Here is a 26353-nt window from a genome sequence, read left to right as displayed (position 1 = left end):
CAGAAGAGAAGAGGAGAAACCTCCCGTTGAAAACTGCTATTATTGCTGCCTCTCCTCCTCAAGGTACCCCTGGTGTAAGGATGCAGCGATCCACTCCTGGAAGGAAAGCCCCTAACAAATAGAGCAAACCCCTAAGAAGAAACCTCGTCTCCTTCCCATTTTTACCTCCCTCTTCTTCTGCTTAAGCTGCTCCTGGAATTTGTTGTAGTCTCTCTCCTGCTCAGCACGGATGCGCTTTGCCTCTTCCCGCCGGCGTAATGAGTGATCCTGTTCCATCTTCTCTATCTGCTGCTTCTGTTGACGTTCTAGGTTTTCCAGCTCAGTGTCATAGAATCTCTTTTTTGCCTGGTGGTGGAGGGGAGAAATGAGGTTCACACTAAACCCCCTCTGGGCTAGAATTTTCACATAATCAAAAAACAGTGAGCGCTGAAAGAGTTTCAGCCTCTTTAATGAGTTGATGTAAGAAGTTTATGAAAACTAGACACTAATTATACTGGGTAGAATCAACGCTGGCATGGGCAGGTGCTGGGCAACCTCGCGCATCCAATTTTGCCAATGCACTGCAATCCTGAGTTGAAGAAGCCCCCTCATTCTGTCTCTGGCCTCCCACAGATCAGCAGGTGAACTTTATTCCTCATGTGCAATATCCTGCTGGCAGCCACAGTCCAGGGCAGAGGCTGGTGCTAGGAGAAGCCCAAACGTAAGACTTCTTGCTTCACATCCCTGTATATGCAAACCACTGAAGGACGTTATTGCCGTCTGCTACATTTCACTCTGATACTGATATATGTCTTCTCTCTCCTCCCGAGCTGCACCAGCATCAGCAGGAACATGGGTCACTGTGGAATGTGCTTTGATTGATAAGTGCCCTGGGAGAACTGCAGAGGGAAGTGTATTTTTGTCCCATAGTGTCGCACCACGATGTTGGCAAAAAACTTAGTGAGCAGTTACTTCTTTTTAAGGAGGGATTCAATAAGCAGTCCCGACTATCTATACATTTAAGGAAACATGCGACATGCACAGTGTCCCTTTTGGCTTCCAAACAGAACTTGGGACTGCTGACAGGACATAGGGTACACTTACCTGCTAGCTCTTGAAAGGCTTTTCAGCAAACCTGACTTGGCTATGAAAACATCCATTCATGTCAGCACATGCTGACTGCTCCCCTTGACCAGGCTCAGCCGGGCACACCATCTGTAAGTCACTACAGTGCAATTCACCTGCATTTGGTTTATACCCAAAGTGTCACCTACAGGCTTGACTCTGACCCACCAGAGTACGAGGATGCAGAGCTGGTCCAGTACCACCTCCATGCTATTAGCTAGGACGTGTTTCCACAAGTTATACAGGAAGTTGTGACCCAAAGCAATGGGTTCTGGCAAACCACCATAGGGCTGCTGGCTCCCTGTGCTACATAGACTGCTCAGTAGGGTATTCAATGCTTATTGTTAGAGCACGTGAGATCTCTCACTTTGTACGTGTGCAGGACAGCTGCAAAGTTGAAGTCAAACCAGCCTGGGCATTTAGGTTCACCTTCCCCTTCTCGCTTACCGTCATTTCTTGTTCAAAGCGCCTCAGCATTTGCTCCAGCTGCAGGTGGTGTTTGTTGTTCAGTTGGGTCTGGTTCCGATGTTCCTCCTTCTGAAGCAGACGCAGCTCCCGCAACTCCTGGCGCCTGAAGGGGGTGTTGAAAAAAAAAACTGAAAGGCAGAATTTGTAAGGGGAATAACATGGGAGCTGATATAATTAATGAATATCCCACCACAGTGCAAACCAGCCAACCACACACATCTCCCTAATGATCAGGAAAGGGTTACTACTTTGAATTCCCAGAGACTCATTGATTTGCCTCCATAGCACCAGTTCTCTTTCTGTAGGAAGGCAGAATGTTGATAATGGTAGCAAGGGTGAGAGATCAAATCTTACAGCAAGATCTAGTAGCCAGCAGAACAAAAGTGGAAGCCCCATTGCTTGGGGAGTTAAAATTTGTCTAGAGAAACCCCATGAAGATCTACTTGTAGGAAACAAGTCTCTCATACCCAGCAGCACAAAACTAGCCTATTACATCCCACCCAATCTTACATCGCAGTCATCTTTGCAATAGAATTCAGCCTGAGATAGGGTTTCCCTGCCCATCCTGCAATTTTAGGGACTGCCTTCACTCATAACACAGATGGCAGGAAGGATAAGTTTGCCATGCGAGCCAAGGAGATGTTCACACAATCACAGGGCTAGAAGGGACCTCAGGTCGTCATCTAGTTGAGCCCCCTACTTCGAGCAGGATCAACCCCCACTAAGTCATTACAGCCAGGACCTTGTCCAGCCGGGACTTAAAAACCTCAAGGGATGGAGAATCCACCACCTCTCTAGGCAACGCAGTCCAATGATTCGCCACCCTCCTGGTGAAGTAGTTTTTCCTAATATCTAACCTACACCTCTCCCTCTAACTTCAGACCATTACTCCTGGTTCTGCCATCTGACGCCACTGAGAACAGCTTCTCACCCTCCTCTTTAGAGCTCCCCTTCAGGAAGGGGAAGGCTGCTATTAAATCACCCCTAAATCTTCTCTTCTGTAAACTAAACAAACCCAAATCCCTCAGTCTATCCTCATAGGTCTTGTGCTCCAGCCCCTTAAACGATTTTTGTTGCCCTCCGCTGAACCTGCTCCAGCAGGTTACATCTCAGCTCTGACCTACTCATCTCCCTTACCCTAAAGCATCTATTAGGGAATCCTAGCCTGGTCCGAGTGTCACATCCATTCCCATGTGCCAGGTTTTCAGATTGGCTCAGCTGGAAATTTGTGATACACTAGGGGGGAGCAAGGAGAGTAATGTTTTTAAGTGAAATCTGCACTCCACTACAGTGCATAGCATTGTGCCCTTCAGCACACCACACACAGCATGGGGATCCTGCTGGGAAAACCACTTTAGAGCCGTTCCGCTTATCAACACACACTCACCCGCTTAATTCAATTGGCCCAACAAGATCTGCTCCTCTCCACTCCAGCCTTAAAAATCAATATCTTGGCATACTCCAACAAGCAGCAGGAAAACCACCTGGCTATGAAACTGGCAAGTGGGGAAAGCTGTGCAAAGCAAATGCACTCCACCTGCTGGGCAGGCTCTCTCAACTGGCAGCTTTCCCCAAACACGTGTCTGCACAGTGACCTCTGAGCTTTCAGCCCCCTCTGTCCCACTTGCACCCCCCTCACATTCCATAGGGTGGGTAGAGCTGGCCAGTTGGGAACACAGGGACTCATGAGTTACTCCCTCCCGCTACTCGGGCAGGAAGAAAAGGGTGTAAGTTTGGCTTTAAGCCATCTTTGCATTCCCTGCATTCTAGGGTCAGTTGGCACCTGCCTGGCCCTCAGTGCTCATTAGAAGTGGCCTCAGGACTGTTCCAACTTAGACTAAGTTTCCCACAGCCCTTGAGAAACTGACCCCAGGTTGCACCTCTTTCATCCTGCACCCTTAGGACTTGAGCGGTCCCGAACGAGGCAAGCTGCCAAGTGAGGGGAGGTCAGGCCCACAGGCTGCCTGGACGGGGGTCCCTCACTCCTACCAGGGCTCTCCTGTGGGGCTGCTGGGCTCCCCCACCCTGGCCAGGGTCCCAGCAGCTGCGGCTCCCCATCCCAGCTGGCTCCCTGGCCAGGGTCGATGGGGCTGGCTCCCCACTGCAGGACTCCTGACTGGGGCTGGGCTACCCATAGTGGGTCTCCCCAACACCAGCTGGGCTCCCTTAGTGGGGCTTCCTGCTCTGGAGCTGCCAGGGGGACTCCTTGCAACCAGCAGGGCTCCACTCAGCCCTGCACAGCTGGAGCTCCCAGGTCCAGGTGCTCTCTGGTCCGTGGTCCTGCTGGACGAGGGGTGTTACTGGATGAGAGAGGTTTCAACCTGCAATTGAAAAGGAACGTACCGTATGGGAACAGGGATTGCTCAGAGACTTGTCATCAAGCAAAGGGCATCCTCAGGTGGTGTTCCAGAGCAGCGGCAAAGGGCATGGTGTAACAAAGAACCAGGCCCCAGGATTTTTGTAAGTCTTTCATTTCACTGTCACCATGAACAACAAACAAGCCAGAAGCAGCCCTCTCCCTGCACTGGGCTCCTAGAGGCTTGAAGGCTACAAAAACGTAACACAATGGCTATGGTCTGAAGAAGTGGCTCTGTCCCACGAAAGCTCACCTCAAAAACTATTTTGCCAGTCTTTAAAGTGCTACTTGCCTGCTTTTTGTTTTTGTAGCAGAATCAGAGCATCCCAGGGCCCAGACCTGCTGAATATTAAGCAACGCTCAGAGTTTCACAATTCCTCTTAGTTGTTCCATTAATAAAAGTCTATCACGAAAGCCAGAGAACAAAAGCACCTCGAGAGGTTTTATTGGCTTATTTTAGGTGAGCTGATGTGTCAACACCGAAGGCTCTGGAAATGGAAGTAAGTTTAGCCACACAACAGGGCTTAGCCAAGACTGGGGCAGTGCAAGCTTCCCCCAGAGTGTCACTGCTAAGCCTCAGCATGGCCGTAAGCAAGTGGGCAGCTTATTGCCAATGTCCAGTCTTTAGCCTCTACTGGGACTGCCATTGAGGGCGTCAATGAGGTGGTTTACATGTTGTGGACAGCTGCCCATCCTGAGCTGGGCTTGACAGGGTCTGTGGCCCATTGCTGGTCCTTGGCCCATTGCTGGTCCTTGGAGCCAGCTAAGTCAACCCTCCCAGTTTCCTAGTAACCAACTTCCAACTTGCCTGAGGAATCTCATCTCTTCGTCTTTCTTCTCATCCTCACTGATGATCTTGGAGGTGGTGACACTCACTTCCACGCCATCCACCACAAACTTCCGGGTCCGTTTCAGAGTCTTGTTGTGCAACCTGGAGTCCTAACGAGGCAGCAAGAGAGAAGAAAAATCAAGAGAGATCATGAAATGAAATTCTAGGTGACGGCTTAATTCACCCTATGAGCTGAAGTAATGCCAGCAGCCTATGACAGCCACGCACTGTGGCCAGAGAGCTCAGAATGATTCCATTAGCATTTCTAATGAAAAACACCTGCCCCCCAAACAGCATAAATGAAACTCACTCAACATTGGGTAAACAGCTTTGTCTCATTTACCCTGCCAATCCACACTGTGTTCTCATCTACTGCTAACATGAAATACTGTGATTGCATTAGGACAGTCAGCACCCTTGAAACAAAAGCACTACTGAGAAGGAAAAGAGAAGCAATTCAGCAACTGTAGAACTCTCTTCTCCATGTCTAGCCATATATAGGAGTTGATGTCAGGGTCCCGCTCGCTCCTATCATCAGAGTAAGGTGTAAACTTTTAGAGTGGGAGTAATCAACCACTGGAACCACCAAAGACTGTGGGGGAGTCTCCACCCCTCAGAATTTTTAGATCCAGAAAACCATCTGATCTTGAAGATGTGCTGTAGGAATTACGTTTGGGACATTCTCTGGCCTGTATTACACTGGAGGTCAGCCTAAGGGATCACAGTGTTTCTTTCTGGCCTCAGAATCTATTAATGTAGATGACATGTGCCACCCTTCCCTTTTTAAGCAGGCTGAAGGTGCCAGGGGTAAGTCTCTACTGCAATTAGACACCTGCTGTGGGGCTGTGTCAGCTGACTGACTTGTTAGGCTCAGGCTCTAGGGCTGTTTAACTGCCATCTAGATGTTTTGGCTCAGACTGCAGCCCGAACTCTGGGACCCTCCCCTGCTTTCCAGGGCCCCAGAGCCCAGGCCCAAACATCTATGCCACAGTGAAGCAGCCCCTTAGCCCAAACCTGCTGGCACCAGCTAGCCATGGTTTTTAACTGTGGTCAAGACATACCCTGAGCCACTGCTGCTCCCAGCAAATACAACAGAAGTTGTGAGTGCTCAGCAACTTCAAAAGTCAGGATGTAAATTCCTAACTGGTGTATTTAGAACAACATTCAGCTTTGTCTGCTAGATTGGAAGTTGGGTCCTTGTACCGCTAGGGACTTCTCCTTTGCTAATCACTGCAGCTCTAAGCTTCTTACAGGAGAGGAGCAGACAAGCCAGTCTTCAGGTCACTTGCACAAGTCCAGGTAGGAACAAGCATTTTTGTCCTCTCGCTCAGTGGTGCAATAGGCTGTAGTTGCCATCTGTTCTCACACAGGAGCTGAACAAGTTTAGGCTGGGGACTAAACCAAATGGCATTTTCGTTGGTGGCTACTATGATGGCAGGAGGGTGAAGAGAAAGAAGAGGGGAAGGCTAGTCCAAGTCAGTTCTTGTACCTTCCCCAGCAGTAACAACTCTCCTAGGGGCAGAAAAGGCTGCAGGAACATCCAGTGAGCCTGAGAAGCCCAGGAGTTCACTGGGCCCATGAAGAGCTTATTGCGCAATGAAGGGAACAATCAAAGGATCTGTTGAAATGAGGGAGCTGCACCAGTAGAGCTTCAATCTGCTTTCAGACCAATAAATAGGAGCAAAAAGCTGCATGGATAGTCTCGTTTAAGACTAGCTTCACGTAGTCCAAGCAAACCAGGAAAGTATTTTAGCTAAAAAATGGAGAGGCAGCCTATCCTAAATTACAGCAAATAGCTGTTTAGAGCACATGACGGTTGCAGAGCCAGACTTTCAGAAGCTGGCCACGCTACCTCCATTTAGTCCATTTCTGCATATATACTATGCTGCAGTCTTTGATCAGATGGTCACATACTATTTCTCCACTTTCCTCAGTGCCCAGAATGCAGTGTGCTCAGTTCCTGAGCAGTTCTCTCAGTGTGGTCTCACGCCTGACTACCCGCACAGCATTCAAACTCCTGCTCTAAGACAGAATTATGAATTTCCTCAAGGGCATTTCTGCAGTACTCAGCGCTGCAATACCTGTGTGCTTTCCAAAGATTAGTGAGCTTATTTTCATACTACTTCAGGGAGGCAGCATGACCTAGTAGACATACCACTGAACTGGGATTCATTCATTTGTCTCCAGGTTCTATGGCACCAGTCTAGGGTCTTGCCTTGGCTCTGCCACTGGCTTGCTACATGACCATAGGCATGTCACTTTACCTCTCTGTGCTTCTGTTCCCCAATCATAAAATGGGAATGATTCTTCTGTGTAAAGACCTTTGAGATCTAATGATGAAAAGTGCTCTGCACGCACCAACTATCACCACCACTCCATTCTCTGGACGATGAACTGAGACAGACATTAAGGTAAATTGTCACCTAATTTTAGATGCCCATTGAGAGATGCCTGGGTTTGATTCTTCATTGTAATTAGCTTTATAAGTTCAGAGCACAACTCCCGTTGGCTTAATTTGTTGAGTTCACTCAGCCCTCAGAGCAACATGCCAAGCATTCAGAAAGTGAGACACACAGTTAGTGGCACCTGTGAAAATTCCATTTTAACCAAGTTGCACCATACTACACAGAAACTGCAGCAGGGGCAGAATCCAATTGTGCAGGTATTTACTGACAGCTGAGGAATATGGAGATTCAGGAATCTCGGGTTCTGTTCTAGGTTCTGAAAGGGAGTGTACTCCCCGTAGTGGTCACAGACCTTTCTGTCCTTATATTCTCTAACCTCTGTCCTCATCCCAGTCTTCTCTCCAAAATCTCTAGGCGCCTTGTCCTAGTTTCCTAACCCAGTCCCAGCCCCACATGCCTGGTCCCCAATCTCAGTATCAACTAACTGAACCATTTTTGCTGCTGTTTCCGAAAAAGAGTCAACCCAAGGCAGACATCCAGAATGGAAAACTGCAGCCAAAATGGTTTGTTTGGCAAAGAGTTATAAACAACTAAGATCAAGGTCTTATAGTGGAAAGCGTTAGGCAACTAATTCCTAAGTGTCTCTACAGCTCAGATTATAAAGGCATCCATACACAATCACCTGCACAAGCTCAGTGATACAGGTTTAATTTACACCCAACATTATTTCAATGCAACTTTCCACACACACAAGTCCTTGGTCCTGTACGATTCAATGAAATGTACCTGGGGGCTCCATCTCGCAAGAGCAGACATAAGTGTTGAGATTCCATCTGGAGAATGATGAGCAGGCAGAGAAGACCCCCTTTGTCCCTTACCTGCCCCCAACATTTGTTCAGCGTATGAAATAAACAGACAAGCACAGCCATTTCCCCTGAATGTAAACAGGAGCCCCTTGGAAATCCCAAAGCATGCCAAAAACATTGTCTGCAGAGCATGGGCTAACTGAGACCCTCCCCAGCTGGGAGGAAGGGAATTTAGCACACAGATCTCAATCCAAAAGGACTGATTAGTAACAGAGAGAAAGCTGTGCTAGTCTATATACTATCTAATTCTTGGCTCTCTCCCCACCCCTCTGCTCTCTGATTTGCTCACCTTGATAATTTTGTCCTGATTTGTCAACCTTGATTACTGTTTTTGGTTCTCTATGCCTTAAATATTGAGTCTGTTCTGGTATGGCTATGGTCTGAAGAAGTGGGTCCGTCCCACGAAAGCTCATCACCTAATAAATTATTTTGTTAGTCTTTAAAGTGCTACTTTACTGCTTTTTTGTTTCAAAAGGACCGAGGATGTGAACATGGGGCTCAGTGCCTTTCAGAATCAGGGCAGAGAGAGGAAGTTTGTGCCTAGGCTTTGCTTTCACAAGAGATCTTTTAAAAGAGCCACTAAGACCCACACTTGTGCTCGGTTGTGTAATAGGCCAAAACAGGAAAATTCTATGAGTTTGTTGCAAAATGTCCTCAGCCCAGTAAGATTTAAAAGCCAACAAATGGGGAATGCTGCTATTACAAGCAACGGTCAGCACGGTCTGGAGGATCCAGTCAGAGGGCTGGGAGCTAAGAATGCTAGAGCCTTAACTTTGGCTCAGGCAGAGGTCCCCCTCTCTGGAGTTGGCCAAGTCACCTCACCTCAAGTATACAGGCTGGATTTTCTAGATGGGGATAATGATACTGCCCTACTTTATGGGACCATGGCGAGAATGAATGTTCACACTGTGCTCTAAATGGGTCATAGGCTGCATCAGATATTACTAGTTAAGGGAAAAACAGCACAAAACTTCACATTAGATTAATTTAACTCAAATAGTGCCAGACTCCCAAACATGGGGTATGAAAGACAGCAATCAGAATCTACTGTCCTGTGGACCTTTCAGACAATGTTACTGCTTCTCCTAGAGCACAGCGTGGGATCCAAAGCTCTCCCCGAGTGCTAAATGTTCTCAGCTTTATTTTGAGGGTGCTAACAATAATTAGCATCACATCTAACTATAATCCAATGGCAGCTCAAGTTACTTCTCTGTCTACAGCCTTCCTCCCCCAAGAGAGGGAATCAGTTAGGGAGAACGATTAACATATGTGATATGTCTTGGCTGGCCTCTGTAAGTTGATCATTTATCACAGGGAGATTGAAGAGAAGGAATGAAACTGACACACAAGAGCTCCCACTAGCAGAGCTGTAGACTCCAGGGGAAGATGCTAACTACTCCTCTCCCAGCAGGAGGGCAGAGCGGAGATGGAATTTTATTAGGAATGTTCTTTGGGCATGTTGCTACACCTGGAAACCATCACTCGCACAGAAAATTGGACAATGATCTTGTGCAGTACATATGCCCGTGGCCCTCCAAAAATCACAAAGCATCTCGCTTCTCCTTCCAGGGCTCAGCAACAAAAGTCACTCGTTTATTTTGCTTCCTTAATCAAAGTAATACACCCCGACCTCCCATGCTCGGCTTTGCAACTGTCCTCATCAACTTGCATAAAAGCAGAGACTGCTCAAAGATCTTGATGAAAAGAGCTGTTCAATCTCTGACACCAAGTAGGCCAGACATATGGCACACCTGAGAAATCACAAGTGATCTCCAAACTAAGCTGTCTATCAGTGTTTAGGAGAGAGAAAATGGGCTAACCAACACTGTACAAAGGTTAAATTTAGTGATTTTGCTTTTCCAGCTGGGACTTGTTCCCAGACTCCGTTAAGGTCCTGCAAGGGAGAAGACTGGACAAGTTATATCAGCTTCAGGTTTCCTACTGATTTACCAAAGACTACATAACTAGCTGCAAAATGTAAAACCTTAAATAGCTTTCACTGTCTTGGAATCTGCAACTGTCAAGGAAAAAAAAACATGCAACATACAGTGACAACATGGAGAAAGTACATGATTAAAGGAACCAGTGGTTAGGCTAACTGCCCGTATCACAGATTAATAACCACTATATACCAAACACCTGTTGCTTCCAGGTGTATTATCTGCACTTAAAACAAAGCCACTCCATGCCTATGAAGTTGATGTCCATTTCAAACTACTCCTGGAAGCTTTGGATGGAGTCTGGAATTATTTCAAGTCACCTTGAGGGTTTTAGGTAGTTGCTTCCGCTGGATGATAATTGCTGAGCCTTACTATGGTGTTCAGCATTTAAACATGAAGCAAAAATGAATTCCTGCACTATTCATCCTTACCTACCCCACCCATCACCAGAGAATCTGTACCCTCCACTAATTGTATGTACTCAGACATCTATCTTTTTTCTTCCAGGACAAAAGACAAACACCATCTGAGAAAACACCCTCCCCGCCCACACAAAATTTGTCAGATGCATCAGGAAAAGTGGCTTCCTGGAAGGAGTCAGGGAAGTCTAATGGGTGTCTCAATGCCAAGTCTGAATAGTTAATCTGGCAGGTGGAACTCAAATCACCTTTTAATCTGATAAAGGGCCCCCAACTTTACCTTCAGAGACAGCGATCCACTCTCCCTGTTAAGGGACAGATCGGCAGACAGAGAGATGGTGAGGTCCATGCTTTCCGAAGCAGAAGTGCTGCCAGAATCCGAATCCCGCTTGGACCTAGTGCTGGCAAACTGACTGGGAGAATCCAAATCCCCATTGGCAAGTTCTTCCCCGGCAGCATTTTCCAGGTGACTGTTCTCTGGCCCAATGCTCTTTTGCTCTTTGTTCACTAGCTCTGGCTGTTTGCTTTGATGGCTTCTCTCCTCCACGGGATTAACCTTATCATCCAACTGGAGGTTGATGATGGGCTTTTCCTGGGTGCTGGGGACAGTTCTGCCACAGTCTGTCCCAGATGACTCAGAGCTGCTGGTAGTTTTCAGGGAGTTCTCGCTGCTGATCCCTTCATCTGAGAGTCTGTCTCTGTGTCTGTCTTCAGTCTTCTTGTTCAGCTCCACAGACAATTTGGGGCCATTCATCTCCAGTGGGGTGGGGGATTCTGGAGGTTTCTCTCCCTCAAAACTCAGCTGGCTTACCTCTGAGGGGCCTCGCTTGTGAGTCCCAGGGAGCTGAAAGGAGAGAGGAGATAGAGGGGAGAGGGCTGAGGCACAGAGTCAGAGCGAAACGCAGATCACGTAAGTCAAGAGACGCAACTGAACACTCCAGCAACAAAAGAGCTGTGGGTGCTTCTTAGTGAAAGACCCATGCCCACTCCTCTTGCTAAGGCATTCAACTGGCATTCTTCCTGTCAACCTGTCACCCCATCTCTTGATATTAATGTACGCTCCCAAGACCTACAATCTGCTTTAGGACTCAAGGCGCTGGCTGCACGATGCTTAGGAAGAAAGGTGTCTGTACCATAGCATTATTGTTCTCCACGGGAGGTTAACACCCCCTGCACATCCCAGCCCCCAAGGCTCGTGGTACTGGCCACTATCAACAGCTGATAAGACCAGGCAGTCAACTAGCCTTGTACAGTGTTTTCATTCCTTCATCTGACTTAAAGTGTCCTCACTTTAAGGACTCTGGGGCTGCGCCTGGGCCCTGAGATGCAGCAAGATTCACACATTGGGTGAGTGGCATGCACAGGTTTGGTTTGTACCAGTCGGATGGTAACCAACTTGGGGTTGAGGGTCAGAAGTTCAGGAGAACCCCTGCCCCCAGTTCTAATGAAGACTTATGTTGAACGCTGCCACAATGCCATCCAGTAAACAGTCCATAGGAAGAGGCTGCATTCAGGGGACGAGTGATGGTCTGAGTCCTGATGTCAATGTAGTACTCCAGGGCTCAGTTGACAGAGCTTATGGCCCACCAACAACCACCACTGTAGGAGATCTGGAAGAGCTGTACAGCTGCACTGGCAGAGCTCTCCTGAGGCTATTTTAAAGGCATTACCAGCAGCAGCAGCAATTGCGGGTTCCTCCTCTGAAGGGAACGTTTGGCATCTCTGCAGCTCATTATGTTCCAATACCCTGGGCAGCCCCCTCCCCATCTATCCAAATGGACTTAACAAGGCAGCAGCCTTTAACCATCATTGCCTCAGAATCCTGTTGAGGAAAGTCATTGCTTTCAATCCCCACAGTGGCCTGCAGCAACTCTGTCCTGCAGCTCTCACCATCTTTACCGTTCCAGGAACTTTCCCCCTTCTAAGAAAAAGGAGAGGCTGAGTGGGGTGGGGAAGAGAACAGAACTTACAGATACAAGTTCTGATGAGTCATCGTCTTCTCCTTCCTCCCGATTGTCTTCAATTTCTTCCATCACTTCGGCCTTTGCCTCTGCCACCAGCTCACGCAGAGCTCGGTTGCTGGTGACCTTGTTAACAAAGGAGTGCTGAAAACCCAATGACACGTGTTAGAAAGACATCCTCCACTGAACAGGCCCTACCAGAGCACACTGGGACAAACAGACTCAATTCATTTCCAATTTCTAAGCATTCCCAGGCTACGCCTGCACTACCCTAGAGCAGGTCGAACTTCCGGGGTTCGATTTCACATGTCTAGCCTGGATATGTGAAATCAACCTCTCAGGGGTTGCAGCTGACCCTGGTGTTCCTTGCAAGAGGTGAAGAGAAAGCGGTTGATGGGAGAAGCTCTCCCCTGGATAGACAAACAAGTTAGCAAAACTCAGCATATCTGTGCTTGGCTACACAACTGGAGAGCCAGAATTGGGTATCTGTGATCAACTCAGTCTACTGTAGACATAGCCCTACCTTTCCTATGTTGAAATAAGCCCAATTGCCCTTGTTGGTGCAGTGGATTCAGATGTGCCACCGAGGATTAGAAAGCTTAGCCATTCAGGACAGTTTCAGCCATTAGCTATGCCTCTTTGTGGGTATACAACTAGAGCTTATGTAGCTTTGAACACAGGTTTTATGTGGTACAAGGGACTCCCAGGAGATACAAAAGTTCTAAACACTGCACAGCCTAACAAAATACAGAATTAACAGTTACTAAACAGAGCAATAAAAGCACTTGCTGGAATAGCAATCTGGTACAATAGCGTTGTCCTGAGCTTGACCAACTCAGGACCAGAAGCCCAGTCTCCATGATAAGTGCATGGTGTGGGTCTCAGGTGAAGGTGAGTGGCATCTGTAAGAGCCACATGTGTAAACAGACTGGAAGGAAATGTAATTGAAGTTGTGCGCACGACACACACACACTCTCTCTCTCTCTCTCTTTACTAAGTTTCATCCGGAGGCCAGGGCATCCAGCTGGATTGTGGAGTGTACTGTATGCTTCCTGTTATTGACTAAGGTAAACACACCCCTAGTTGAACTTTTCTGGGTGGCAAGCCACAGGCTAGAGCACTCGCTCCTCCAACTCAGGGGTATCAGGCCAGGGCGATCAATTTTCCACATAAGAAGCTGATTTAAAGAGGCACACTACATGCCAAATGAAATACGCATCAGCCAAACAAAACCACACAACTGACCACTGTGTCTAGTGCGAAGACAGAAGCGAACACATGTGAGTTATTCAGAGCATTCAAAAGAGGCAGTATAAAGTCTCTAGCACTTCATGGTTTAAAAGGGGAATGGTGGGAATGCGAATTGAACTTCAAAAGCAGCTGCCACTTTGGCACCTCTTGCAAACCAGAGCCCGTCCCTGGTCTCACTGGAGCCAGCCAATTGCAGTTTTGTCATTGGCTTCAACGGCAGCAGAACTACCATCATTCTTTCCAGTGCTGTAGTGCCCGAAACACAGCAGGTACTTTCCCAGCAAAGGAAGAGATTGTGTCTGCCCTGGAGCACACAGTCTAAAAGACAGATGCCAACAGGCACACAAGTAAGATTGGTAGACTTAGTTATGGATATTCCACACAAAAGGCCAAGGCTTCTGAGCAAAGCAGCTAGGAAGCGACAGAATAAGATGGCCTGTGCAATCTTAACACGGTGTTTACACCACAGAATCACAGACACTAGAAGTGGAAGGAACCTCCAGAGGTCATCAAGTCCAGTCCACGTTCATGACAGGAACGAGCACCATCTAGACCATTCCTGACAGATGTCTGTCTAACCTGCTCTTAAATATCTCCAGTGCTGGAGATTGTACAACCTCCCTAGGTAGCTTTTCCAGCGTTTAACCACCCTGACAGTTAGAAAGTTTCTCCTAATGTCAAACCTAAGCCTCCCTTGCTGCAGTTTAAGCCCATTTCTCCTTTTCCTATCCACAGAGGCCAAGGAGAACAATTTTTCTCCCTCCTCTTTGTGGCTCTCTTTTAGGTCCTTGAAAGCCACTGTCATGTCCCCTCTCTGTCTTCTCTTTTCTAAACTAAACAAGCCCAGCTCTTTCAGTCTTCCCTCATAGGTCATATTCTGTAGACCTTTAATCATTCTTGTTGCTCTTCTCTGCACCTTCTCCAGTTTTCTCCAATCTTCCTTGCAACGTGGTGCCCAGAACTGGGCACAATACTCCAACTGAGGCCTAATCAGCGCAGAGTAGAGCGCGTGAATGACTTCCCATGTCTTGCGCTCAACACTCCTGTTAATGCACCCAGAATCATGTTTGCTTTTTTTGCAACAGCATCACACTATGGAAATAAACACTGTGCAACCCAATGCCATTTCCTCTGCAGGATCCTGCAGCCATCCTGAGATGGAGCGTGAACTTGCCGGTTGCTGATCAGACCCAGGCTCTGGCTGCTGGTATTAAAGCATTCAAGCTATTTTTCCTTTTCCATTTTATGGCAGAAGCTTCTCCCTGGACAGTCCCCCTCTCCCACTTCACCCTGCCAACTTACCTCACCTGGCAACAATTACCACAACATTTCTCCCCTCCTCCAGACAGTGCAGTCTTGTGAGAAGCCAACTCCAAAGGCAGTGCATAAATTAGTCAGTAGTGGGAGCTTCACAACTTTCAGCCTCTACCCCAAATGTTCAGTAACTCACTCCCACTCCTTGCTGATCTCTGGCTATGAAGAGCCCCCAAGCATTAGTCTAAATTACTGTCAGTGGCACAAGTGTGCAGAGCATTCTGGACATATGGGAGAGTTTGTCTAGACACAGCCTTCCGGCAAGCAGAAGAAACTGTGCAAAAGTACAAGGGGACTGAGAAGACCAGTAAGTTTCACTTCAAGTAACCTGTGCAAGTCCCAACCATCATCTAGACATGTGGAGTGCTTGGATGATTCCAAGACAAGCTGAACATGCAACCCCAAGGCTAATCTGAAGGGCTCAGCCGCCTGGAACACCTGCCTACCTCCAGAAGCTGTGCTGCACTCGGCCGAGTCTCAGGGTTCTTATCAAGGGCTGTCTTCAGAAAGTCTCTGAACTCCGGAGACCTGAAAACACATCATGATTGGCAAGGAGCTCCCTGAAGGGAGGCTGCACAGCACACGGTGCAAAGAGCTGAGCCCAGCATCACTGAGGAGCCAAAGCAAAGAGCTTCCCTGATCTCCTACATGACTTTAGCCATTGGCTTTCTTACCATTTAGAAGGGCAGTTGAGTGTGGGAGGGTCAGACTTGGCAATCTTCAGCAGGACTCGCATGGGGTTGAGTTCATGGTGAGGGGGCTCTATCTGGGCCATTTCTATCAGCGTTATACCTAGGGACCAGATGTCGGCCTTGTAGTCATAGGGAGTGTCCTTCATGGTTTCACACATCACCACCTCAGGCGCCATCCTGCGAGGGAGAGCACAAGGGAGAGTGGGACTGTCTGAGGCATCCTGCTACCAACGCAAGCCTGTATCAGAGAGGAGCTTGCACCACACATGCCCCATGGAGTCCGTATTTGAACCATCTCATTGATCTGCAGCACTGCACCTTCTCCTGAAGCAGGACATCATAGCTGGCTTAAGGGCAACAGCAGCTTTCCCAAGGCTTAAAAACACCCTTATTTTCCCTTCTCCTCCCCCATTCCCGGAGCCGCTGAGACAGTCTAGGCAGTTTGTGAAAACCTCCAAGACAGTGACATCTGGCACAGATGCCGCTTCAGACAATAAATTAAGCCTCATTGATCCCGTTCCTTCAGCAAAGGGTGATTTAAAGATTAAATTCCTGGAGTGAGTTGTGGCTCCCATGCACTTGGATCTGCTTCAAAGAGCATTCCTCCATGTGTGGTGGGGGAGGAAGGGGAGAGCACATGTCCCAGAGTCTACCCACTTCCAAGTGGTAGGAATTGCTCTGGGTTGGAGGGGGGGACATTCCCACAGGAGAGTATTCTGAAGGGCATTCCTGCTCCTCTTCAGCTGCACCAGTATACTCCTTGCAACCCCTTTCTGATAAGCACAGTTGGTGAGACTCTTGAAAGCAGAAGATACTGGACTTGTATTTTAGTTATTTTGCATTAAGCTTTCTGAATATATGCCAACATCCTCCTACTCATGCTCCATAAGGGAACATGGTTCATGGACTCTGAGTGCATCACATCCTTCTCCCTAGCACAACAACATTACACTCTAGATTTCTGGCCTGATATCCAAAAGATGCTAAGAATGCACAGCTCTCAGTGACTTCACTTCCCAACATAAGGTTGCTCACCAAGTCAGTTCACTCACCAGTAAGGAGTCCCGATGAAGGAATCTCGTCTCTGTAAGGTTTTCATGTTTTTGGCAGACACTCCAAAGTCAGCTGCAAAGAAATTAAGCCCATTAGATACTCTACAAGGGCCAAAAGGCCTTTCAGAATTGTGAAGCAAAGGCACAAGTACTATGCAGTGCAAATATGTGTCCTCTTTATACCAAATATTGGGAAATAAACATACCTATGAGGATGAAGTTCTTTCCAAACATGAGACCCTACAAATATTTCTCCAAATTAAAAGGACCTCTTTGCAAGACATGGAAGAGCAGATATGTCATACAAGCCATTTTGCCAAGTCTCTTAGAGGCACAATTTGTTAACAAGAAGTTTTACCTTTGAGATATTAATAAGCAAAGACTCAAAATTATCTCCTCTCTCTCCCGCCAACCCAGTAAATGGTAATTGAATGACATTAGCCATCTCCCGTCTGGGTAACATGAAAGACTCTGTGCCTGCTACAAAAGAAACTTTGGCCAGCAACAACCAATCCATTAGGACTCTGAGCAACCTCATGCCCAGGTGTCCCTAACTGCCAGAAGCTGGCAGTGGATGACAGGGGTAGAAGAAAACATTGCCCTGGGGTAAGAGCCCATTGGTGTAACCCAATGTGGCCACTCATGACGCAGATCACCATTTTTGGTCTCACTCCAGCCCAGCCCTATCGCTGCACTTCTTATTTTCTTAGGAAGATTCCTTCCTCCAATCCCATGATCCATCCATTACAGGAACTAACTTAGACGGACCAAGTGACTCTGGGCTGCTGATCTGAAGGTGGTCCAAGGCCACTAGAAAATGTAAATGGTCACTTGCTGCCTGTTCACTGGTTCCCATGTAATGAACTAGACCAGACCTCAGTTCTGTTCCCTGACACATCATAAAAAACTCAACCATTTGCTGCCCACCCCATCATCCCTGCTGGCCGCCTCAAGAGAGGCCTCTCAACAATATGGGATGGGCTGCAGAGGTTGAACTGCCTCTCAGCTGTAGGCAGTAGAGAAACATCAATTGAACTCAACCTCCCAGCACATTGGCAGAACACACTTCAGGGAAGCTTCCCCTGCCTTGTGCCAGGGCTGCTCTAATGCTTGTGTCCACAGGTCAGTCTCCAGAGTTGTCCATCTGGCACCTCAGTGCAACACTGATATTCTCCTGGAAAAGGGGAGTCTGTACAATCCCACCTATTATGTTTTGCACACATTTCGCACCCCATTTCCAGGCATCCTACAAGACGTGAAACAAAACTGGAACACGGTAATTAAGTTACCAGAAGAAACATCACTGCAATGAAGGACTGGACGGAAGAGAGATGCCCTAACCATAAACACAACCCTGTTCCTTTCCCTGCTGTAACCAGGACTGTGGAACAGCAGGGACATTCAGCATCTCTTTCAGACACATGTTGGAACCAGAGTGTTGGAGAATTCATCATGCATGACCCAAAACCACTGCTTGACCTTGACTGACTGTTCAGTGGGGCTGTAACACACTGGCTTGCTAAAGAAATTCAGGCAGAAGGTCTCGTGAAGCAATTTCCTGAAGGATGTGCAAGTTGGACCAATACTGCCTCTCTGTAGGAAGTCCCCTTATACGAGGGCTGATGGGAAAGAGAGAAGCTTGATCCCCTTCTTCATTTCCATCTTCCATTTGCTCAGCTGCCAAACCTGAACGTCAGGTCAAGGAAATCTACAGAGCAGCTAGTTTCTGAAGTGGAGGCGCAGCCAGCTGGCATTGCTCAAACAGCAGCCTTTGTATTGCTTCCAACTCCCTTTCTTCTGTTCAACTCCTCTGCCCCAGTTGCCAGTAGAAAACTTCTCAGCATCTTCACTGCCACCGGGTATTAAATCAACTCATGTAACATTCTGGATAGTTTCACAACACATTTTGCATTTTAAGTGTGTATTCTACTGAGTCCTTCCACCAATATCCATACCCAAGGCTACATGGCAGGAGACCTTACAAGCCACTGCACATTACCCTTCTCCCCAATTCACATCCAAGGGAGATTTTGTCTTTGAAAAAACCATCAACCTGAAGTTTTGTTTTGGACATTCAGATAACCAAGCGTTCTTAAAATGTGGCTTGTAAGACAGTTGCTAAGAGTTTATTACAATAGAGTCGCAAGTACAGCAAAGCTGCTCAGGGGGAGACGGAATCACGACCAATTCAGAATTATACACCTAACAAGCATGCCCCCAGCCTCTCTCCCCCCAGCGCCCCGACTAAAAGCTCACCGAGTTTGATATCTCCATCCTGGGTCAGTAGCACGTTGCCTGCCTTTAAGTCACGATGGATGATCTTTTTACTGTGGAGGTAGACGAGCGCCTCTAACATCTGACGGCAAATCACTTGAATCTGGGGTTCTGTCAGGCCTCGATCCAACTCTGCAGAGACCAGTTAAAGCAAAAGAGGATTAGAGAGGCTTCATGTGAGCAACAGATGCAGCCTGTGACCCAGAGCCTATGCAGCAGACTGTGTATGACCACTAGCCATCTGTTAGGCCAGCAGGACACCAACACAAATCACTCTAGTATGAAAAAGAGAATTGCCTGAGCTCACAGCACAATATTCCCATATGGTTTCAGAACTGGTCTTCTGCAGAACCCTCTCCCCAGAGAACAACTGAGAGTCAGCTGGCACAGGAGCACTGCAGATGACACATTTCTCAGCAAGGCTTTTGGGCTAGGGGCTCAGCCTCCGAGGGCAGGCTCTCGATTGGTCCCTCTTGGAATCCAAGCAGAGAGTTGGATTTCCCACCTGTAAGGCTGGACACAAGTATTCAATGCTGGGGCACCATAGAGAGAACAGACAGGACATTCAGGACATGTTTCTGAAACCTTAAGGCAGGAAACAAAAAACATGTGCTGGGATATAGGTTTACACACAAAGTCCAGGGGAATGCAATCCGCGTGAAGTTGGCCACAAGGCCGTGTGGGCACAGGGAGAAACATGAACTGAGCGATCCTAGACCTAGTAACCAGGCATGGGCACAATTCATATATATCTGGTGGCCTAACTGACTACAGCAGCCTTCTTTTTCTGCAGCTCATAGGGATTCCCAAGGAGCAAAGGTCTCCTGCACCCATCAGGCAGATCCCCACTCTAGGGCCTTTTTACCAAACTTCCATCTCTGCAAGCCATCTACCTTGAGATGGCCAAGAAGAATCAGGCCTTCACCCGTCTCTCCCCACCCAGCTTCCTCATATTAAATCTTCCCTCTGTGCCCAACATTTAATTTAAAAAACATAAAAAAAGGACAACGCTGGGACCAGCAGATCCAGGCAGCCCTAGTGATGTAGATGTGCTCCTGGAAGCTAGAACGGCCTAATGCACATCACAGGAGGGGGCAGAGAGAAGGACCGAAGGACACTCGTGTTAAGTAGGACAGCCATTTGTTTGAAGCAAAGGAACTTAAATGGCAGAACCAGAGAAAAGATATCGACTTGGCTGCTTTGCTTTTCCACCTCCTCTTCCCTTTGGTAACTCAACGCTGGCAATTTTCAGTGACCCTCAGCTGAGGGTATGGCCAAAGCAAGGCTCCCATTCTACAGCTGTTCAGAAGTGTGCTATCAAGACATCAGTCAAATGTAAGTGGTCATGATTTCCTCTCCTGCCTTGTTTCCTAGATCAGCACTATGGGTAAATAACCAAGGCTCTCCTGGGCAGGGTTGGGCAAAATATAGCCTTCAGACCAGATCCAGCTGCCAAGCCACCCAATCCAGCCCACTATAATGCAAGGCAGGTTCTCTGCCTTCCACACCCCACTTACTCCTCAAGGCAGTCATATGCAGCAGTCATGTACCTCTGGGAGCACCAAGAGCTGGGGGCTTTGCACATTGCTTTCTCCACATGCACAATCTCACAGCTCCCATTGGCTGGAAGCTGGCCAGTGGGTGCTGTCTGGGCTGTGCTTGCAGCTCAGGAAGTGCCCAGAGAAGCACATGGTCCCTGCAGCTGGCTGCTTTGAGCGGCATGCATGCAGGGGCGTTAAAGGTAAGGAGCCTGCCTGAGGGTCCCTGCTGGGCAGGAGCTACTTCAGTAAGTGTCTCCTGGCCGGCACCTGCATCTGGCACCCACCCTCTGTAATTTGGAAGCTGAGCACTTGGTCAGCCACCCAGGAGAGATAAAAACACTGCCCAGGTGATTAGCAGAGCGCCCACAGCTGGCAGCCTGTGTTTCAATGGACGGAGCACATCTGCATATGCCTCGGTGAATATAACAAAATTTATTCAGAGCATAGATGGAAAAATTAGAGGACACTGACTTCACCACCCTCCCTCCCCTCCATCCTCTGCCCTTTTACATTCCTGCCCCAGGTCACAACCCAAACCTTCCGTATCCCCACTCCTGCATCCGTACCCCATCCTGCCCCTCTCCTCCAGGTTGGAATCCTCCCCATACCCCTCCCCCTCCTGGACCTTGCACCCCCACTGGCATGCCAATCCCAATCCTCTGCCCTAGGTCACAACTCCCTCCTTCACCTACCTTCCCTTCCCCCAGACCCTACACTACTCTCCTGATCCCACTCCTCAACTCCCTGTCCTGATCTCCCTCCTGCCTCCATTCTGCACCCCAGATCCCACACCCCTTCCCTTGATCTCGTGGAAGAGTGCAACCCATGGAGTAGCCCCCCATTAAAAAGACATTGCCCACCCCTACTCTTACGAGTGATTTACCAGCGGGGCAGCAGCCTTTCCCGAGCCCCAACCAGCTATTTAAAGTACCCTGATACTAGGAACAAAGGAATCAGGAGATTATGGCAACATCATGATTGCCTGGTTCGTACGGCCAGCCCAGTCAGTCAGTAGCTCGTAATACCAGCTTTTCCCCTCCTCTGCAGGGCTAGCTGCCTCTGAAACAGGAGACACCAAGCCTGACCTGACAGGAGACTAGCACCCTAAGAGACTTAGCATCTGTGGTACCCATGAAGTGGCCTGGAGCTTTCCTGTCCTGCTGGGGCCCAGCACTCAGCTGGAAAGTTGACCATAATAAATCCACCCCACGGCCCCACCAGTGCAGCATCCCAAAAAAAGACCGATAATTTCTCAAGCAGAGATGAGCTTGAGTCCAGATGAGCAGAGACCAGTAGCACTTTTTGCAGAGAGACTGTCTTCATATAGTTTGTAGAGTGCCTAGCACAACAGGGCTGTGCCATCATTTGGGGCTTCTGGCTGCAACTGTGCTATTCTAGTCAGATCGATAGGCCATGCAGCACCTGAGAGGAGCTGGCCTTTGACTGGAGGCAGGGCCCACATGTGGCAGGGAGGAGTTAAAATGGTGGCTTCATGGCAGTAATATAAGTCTCAGTGTACTCTTACACTAGCTGCTTTGATGGACTTATTTGGACATCAGCTTTCATGGGAAAAGACCCACTTCATCAGATGCATGAAGGCTGATGCCCAAGTAAGTCTATTAGTATTTAAGCTGCCCCGTGATTGCTCAGTTTTTGCAAGTCATGGGGCTGGGGCGGGGGTGACTTTTAGTATCGCAGGGGTGGCTGTGTTAGTCTATGCCTGCAAAACAATGAGCAATCTATAGACTACACAGCAGAATGCCACAAGTCACGAGGAAGATGCCCAGAGGTCACCACAACTTAATACTTAAAGCCAGCCTGCAGGCAGATTATGAAGGAGAGGCTGAGGCACCACAGTTAAAGCTGCAGTGGGGTTTCTATTTAGAGCTGCACAGAGAAGCATGTTCCACCCCCTACAATATCCAGGCAAGAAGCCACAGGGTGGTAGAGGATGTCAAGTCTGCTGCTGAGGAGCATAGGAACAAAACATGCAGAGGAGGGGCTGCCCGGCCATTCCTGGGCTGCTGCTTTTTCAGTCTCTAACATGTCCCTGGTCAAGGTAAAGAGACTGATTTGCTGCACTTACCTAGCATGACTGCATCCACTGCCCCTCCAGGACAGAACTCAATCATGATCTAGCAAAATAAAGAGAACGGAGTTAAAATCAGCTACAGAGATTTGAAACCTGCCTGTTTGAGTACAGCCCACAAGAAGAGGTAAGGAGAGCAAAAGGGCTGGTGTTGAAGTCAAACTTCTCCCCTCCAGCTCAAACAAGACGAGCTCTCAGGAACTCTCCACACTGCTCAGGGTTATTCACCATTCTCACAGCAGCACAGAGAGACTCAGTAGCTTTCGATAACCAGAGCATCATTCCTGAGCCTACAAAACTGCAAATTCCGTATGTGCCACATGCCATGGGAGTGAGCTCTTGCGCATGATCATGGGGCAGAATCCACCTGGCACTATGTTGTTCCTGACAGAAAGGGCACACGCACACTAAGTGCATCCCTCTGAGAGCTTCCCTGCAGCCAGGGCCTACAATCTCAGGCAGCAGGAAAGAGCCTTACATGTCTGCAGCGAATGGGAAGTTTTCCTCTATTATTACACTGACATGCAAGAGAATCGAAGCCAGCCAAGGCCCTCATACCTGGAGGCCCATCTGGAGAGACCTTAAAGTTTCAGCTCTGTCTTCCTGTTTGTTTACAGCTTTTGACTGCAGCTGGTAGCAGGGGCTGTTCTAGGGCCGTGGACTTGCCAACAGGAAGACATAGCTGTCATAGCAGAGAGCTGACGTGGCTGGAATTTCTATGCAATTTTTTTTTTTTAAAGGGGCTTTTTTAGGTTTGGTTGCTCCATAGTTAGCATCTGTCTCCTGATTTTGTAAGTGACTTGAGGAAAAACATTTCAGTCCAGAACTGTAGTCAACTGCCAGATCTTCATTACCCTCACTGTAGAGGATTTACTATGTATCTGCTGGTATCCTAGCATCCTCCTGCATGATCATCACTATTTCTCAAGGCTGAGTCCAAGAAAGTTAGTCAACTGAGCTACATTGCACAAGAACATGAAAAATTCACACCCCTCGGAAATGTTGATAAGTTGGCCTAGGCCCTTGTTGTAGCACTGAGTTTCTGGAAGAATTCTTTCCTCCATCAAGCTACTGCCTCTTGGAGAGGTGGACTTATTCCAACAGTGGAAGAAAATTTTCTGTCGCTGCAAAATTTCTGGCATAAATACAGCCACAGTGACTAATCTTCTGGCATCCCTGCAGCCAGTACTGCTTTGTAACCGGTTGGTATAACCACTGCTGAAGAGCCAAGCCCTGGCCCAAATAGCCCACTGGTGTGAGACATGACAAATCTCCCACATGGGATTCAATGCTGCAGCCACCAGGCTGGCTCTCCTTGCTGTGCTGCAGATGGTGCTGGTGGAAAGTGCCAGCAGAAGCCAGGCGGATGCCGTATTGCCACGCATGAGGTTAAGAGGCTTTCCAAACTGACTGGCAAATGCTAATGTGATTGCAGCCTGACTAGTGATTTACTCCTCACTGAAGAGCAAAAGCCTCGACTTAACAGAATTAGGCATAGTAACGGATTAGTGAAGTGTGAGATTACAGTGCTAACGGACCACACAGCTGCCCCTTTCCAGAGATCCCAGGCAAAGAGGCTGCAGCATTTTCTGGAGACTCTACTGAATTACATAAGGCTACTTTGCCGTATGTTAGAGGGGGCTCTCAGCCAGGTTCGTGGGTCCAAAGTTGGGCAACCCCAGCCCGCCTGGGTTTCCATGTCCATCTCAGTGAGAATGCTTCAAGCCCCTTCCTTTGAAAAGAGCAGCTCTGCACCACTAGTCCAGCTCCTGCTTCTCCCAGCAGCCCAGAGCCCAACCACCACAGCATGCATTCACAGGACACAAGGGGGCTCAAGTGAGCAAAGTCTGTTTCCAAGCTTTCAGGGGCTTAAATATGGGTATGGAAAAATACCTTGCACTATAAACCACCTAACTGAGGGGTCTTTCCATGTCCCACTAACATACAGGGCAACTTGTCAGAGAGGTTCAAAGGCCAGAATTTATTTTGAGGACAATGACCAAATAAGCTAAGTCCTCTTTTAGACAGGGCTACTGAGGATGAACTACAGCTCTGTGAGGAGCCAGGCAGTTCACACAGGTAGCACTAATCCATACTTGTGGTAAAAAGCACAGGACTGAGAATGAGAAGATTTGGATTTAATTCCCAGGTTTCCAGCTGATGCACTGTGCAAGTTGGGTCAAGTCACATCCCCCCTCCTTTCGCCTCAGCTTGCGCAGGTGTGAAACAGGGAAACACCACTTCTTACTTTCCAAGATGGCACGAGGTATAATTCATTAGTCTCTACAATGCCTTGAGGTCCTCAGACTGCAAGTGCTGCAGAACATAACAGCAGTCATGTTGGGTCAGACCAAAGATTTACCTAAGCCAGCATCATGGCTTCCAGCAGTGGCTAATGCCAGGTGCCTCGGAAGGAAAGAACAAAACAGTTAACCATCAAGTGATCCATCCCCATCACCCATTCCCAGCTTCTGACAGAGGCCAGAGATCCCGTCCCTGGTTAATGGCCATTGGTGTCTTTATTTTTTAACCCTGTTAGTGTCTGCCTTCACAACATCCTGCAGCAAAGAGTTCCTCAGGCTGATTGTGTGGTGTGTGAAGAAACACTTCCTTTGGTTAATTCTAAACCTGTTGCCTAGCAATTTAATTTGGGCAGCCCTAATTCTTGTAGTATAAGAAGGAGTAAATAACAACACTTCCCTATTTACTTTCTCCACGTCAGTTAGGATTTTATAGACCTCTGTCATATCCACCCCACCATCCCCACCCCAACGCGTTTTTTCAGGTTGCCAAGTCCCAATGTTATTAATCTCTCCTCTTAGAGAAGTTGTTCCAGCCTTCTGAATGTTTGCATTGCCCTTTCTTTGCCCTATAGAAGAGCAGTGTATGACTGTGCCCCTTCCAATCATGCTGTGGAGAGCCAGCTGGCACTCAGGAATCAGCAAGGAGACTACACTGGATGGGGTAGAGAGATCCAAGGCAGATGCAGCAGCACTAGACAAAGGCGTTTTCTGAGGACGTGCAAGCAATGAGACAGAGGCCGAGGCTGGAAGAACACTTGCAAGAGGGTGGGCTGGGGAGCAGGTGGATAGAAGGTGTGGTATGGAACAAGTCCTGAGAGTCTCAAAACTAGCAGAACATCTGAGTCTCAGAAGCCATGGGAGGTGAAGGAGCTGGGTCAATACACCCCACATGGTGGTGGGAGAGAAGAATGCAACACTGGCATTACCTCGAGGGGTGTTTAAAATTGGGGCATCCCCAGTGTAACAGGAGAGTAAAAATGAAGGGATTGATCTGCTCACCTCAGTGCTGTACCCCACCTACCTGCGTGGTTCATTATGTGGATATGCCAAGTGAGGCCGGGGCTGCCCTAATTAAACCAGTTACAGTAAGTGGCATTCTTCACTCCATCCGTCAGAACAAGCAGATGCAACTCCACACATCTACAAGCCAGTTCTTCACACGGGATTCCCCGGCTACATCTAACCGCCAGTGAGGGTAAAGTGCCAAAGGGGGGGAAAAACCACTTCCTCTGGTCAGATTATTAGAGGGCAAAACAACCCAAGATGGAGACCAGCATGGAGCTTTGCAGAAGCAGCACACGCAGACTGGTAATGAGCCTGGAGAAGATGCTACGACTATTGAAATATGAGAATCCCCCTCTGCTCTTCCAGGAGTAGCAGCGTCAGCACTACCAGTCACACAGCTCAGCACCACTTACATGAAGAAAGCCCAGCCAGAAGCTGCCAGTTGTTCCTTGTCCCACCTGACAACACAGCTGGGTTCAGTTCT

The 26353-nt window shown here is 48.3% G+C and overlaps 1 protein-coding gene across 4 annotated transcripts in view; it reads right to left on the bottom strand.

The window, feature by feature from the left end:
- The window catches only part of STK10 (serine/threonine kinase 10), a 94679-nt gene that overhangs the window by 8753 nt on the left and 59573 nt on the right, over positions 1-26353 (bottom strand). For 3 of the 4 annotated variants that reach the window (XM_075009951.1, XM_075009952.1, XM_075009954.1), the window contains 10 exons: positions 22559-22607; positions 18914-19063; positions 16658-16730; positions 15588-15782; positions 15360-15441; positions 12358-12492; positions 10668-11231; positions 4737-4867; positions 1552-1675; positions 166-345 (listed from right to left, as the gene is read on the bottom strand). In XM_075009951.1, the coding sequence (XP_074866052.1) occupies positions 166-345; positions 1552-1675; positions 4737-4867; positions 10668-11231; positions 12358-12492; positions 15360-15441; positions 15588-15782; positions 16658-16730; positions 18914-19063; positions 22559-22607 (1683 nt within the window). The remainder of the gene's footprint in view (positions 1-165; positions 346-1551; positions 1676-4736; positions 4868-10667; positions 11232-12357; positions 12493-15359; positions 15442-15587; positions 15783-16657; positions 16731-18913; positions 19064-22558; positions 22608-26353) is intronic. The other variant, XM_075009953.1, reaches the window with a different exon arrangement.

Source organism: Carettochelys insculpta, chromosome 15 (assembly GCF_033958435.1).
Source record: "Carettochelys insculpta isolate YL-2023 chromosome 15, ASM3395843v1, whole genome shotgun sequence".
In the NCBI taxonomy this organism is placed as follows: Eukaryota; Metazoa; Chordata; order Testudines; family Carettochelyidae; genus Carettochelys; species Carettochelys insculpta.
This window is presented reverse-complemented; position numbering and strand designations above follow the sequence as displayed.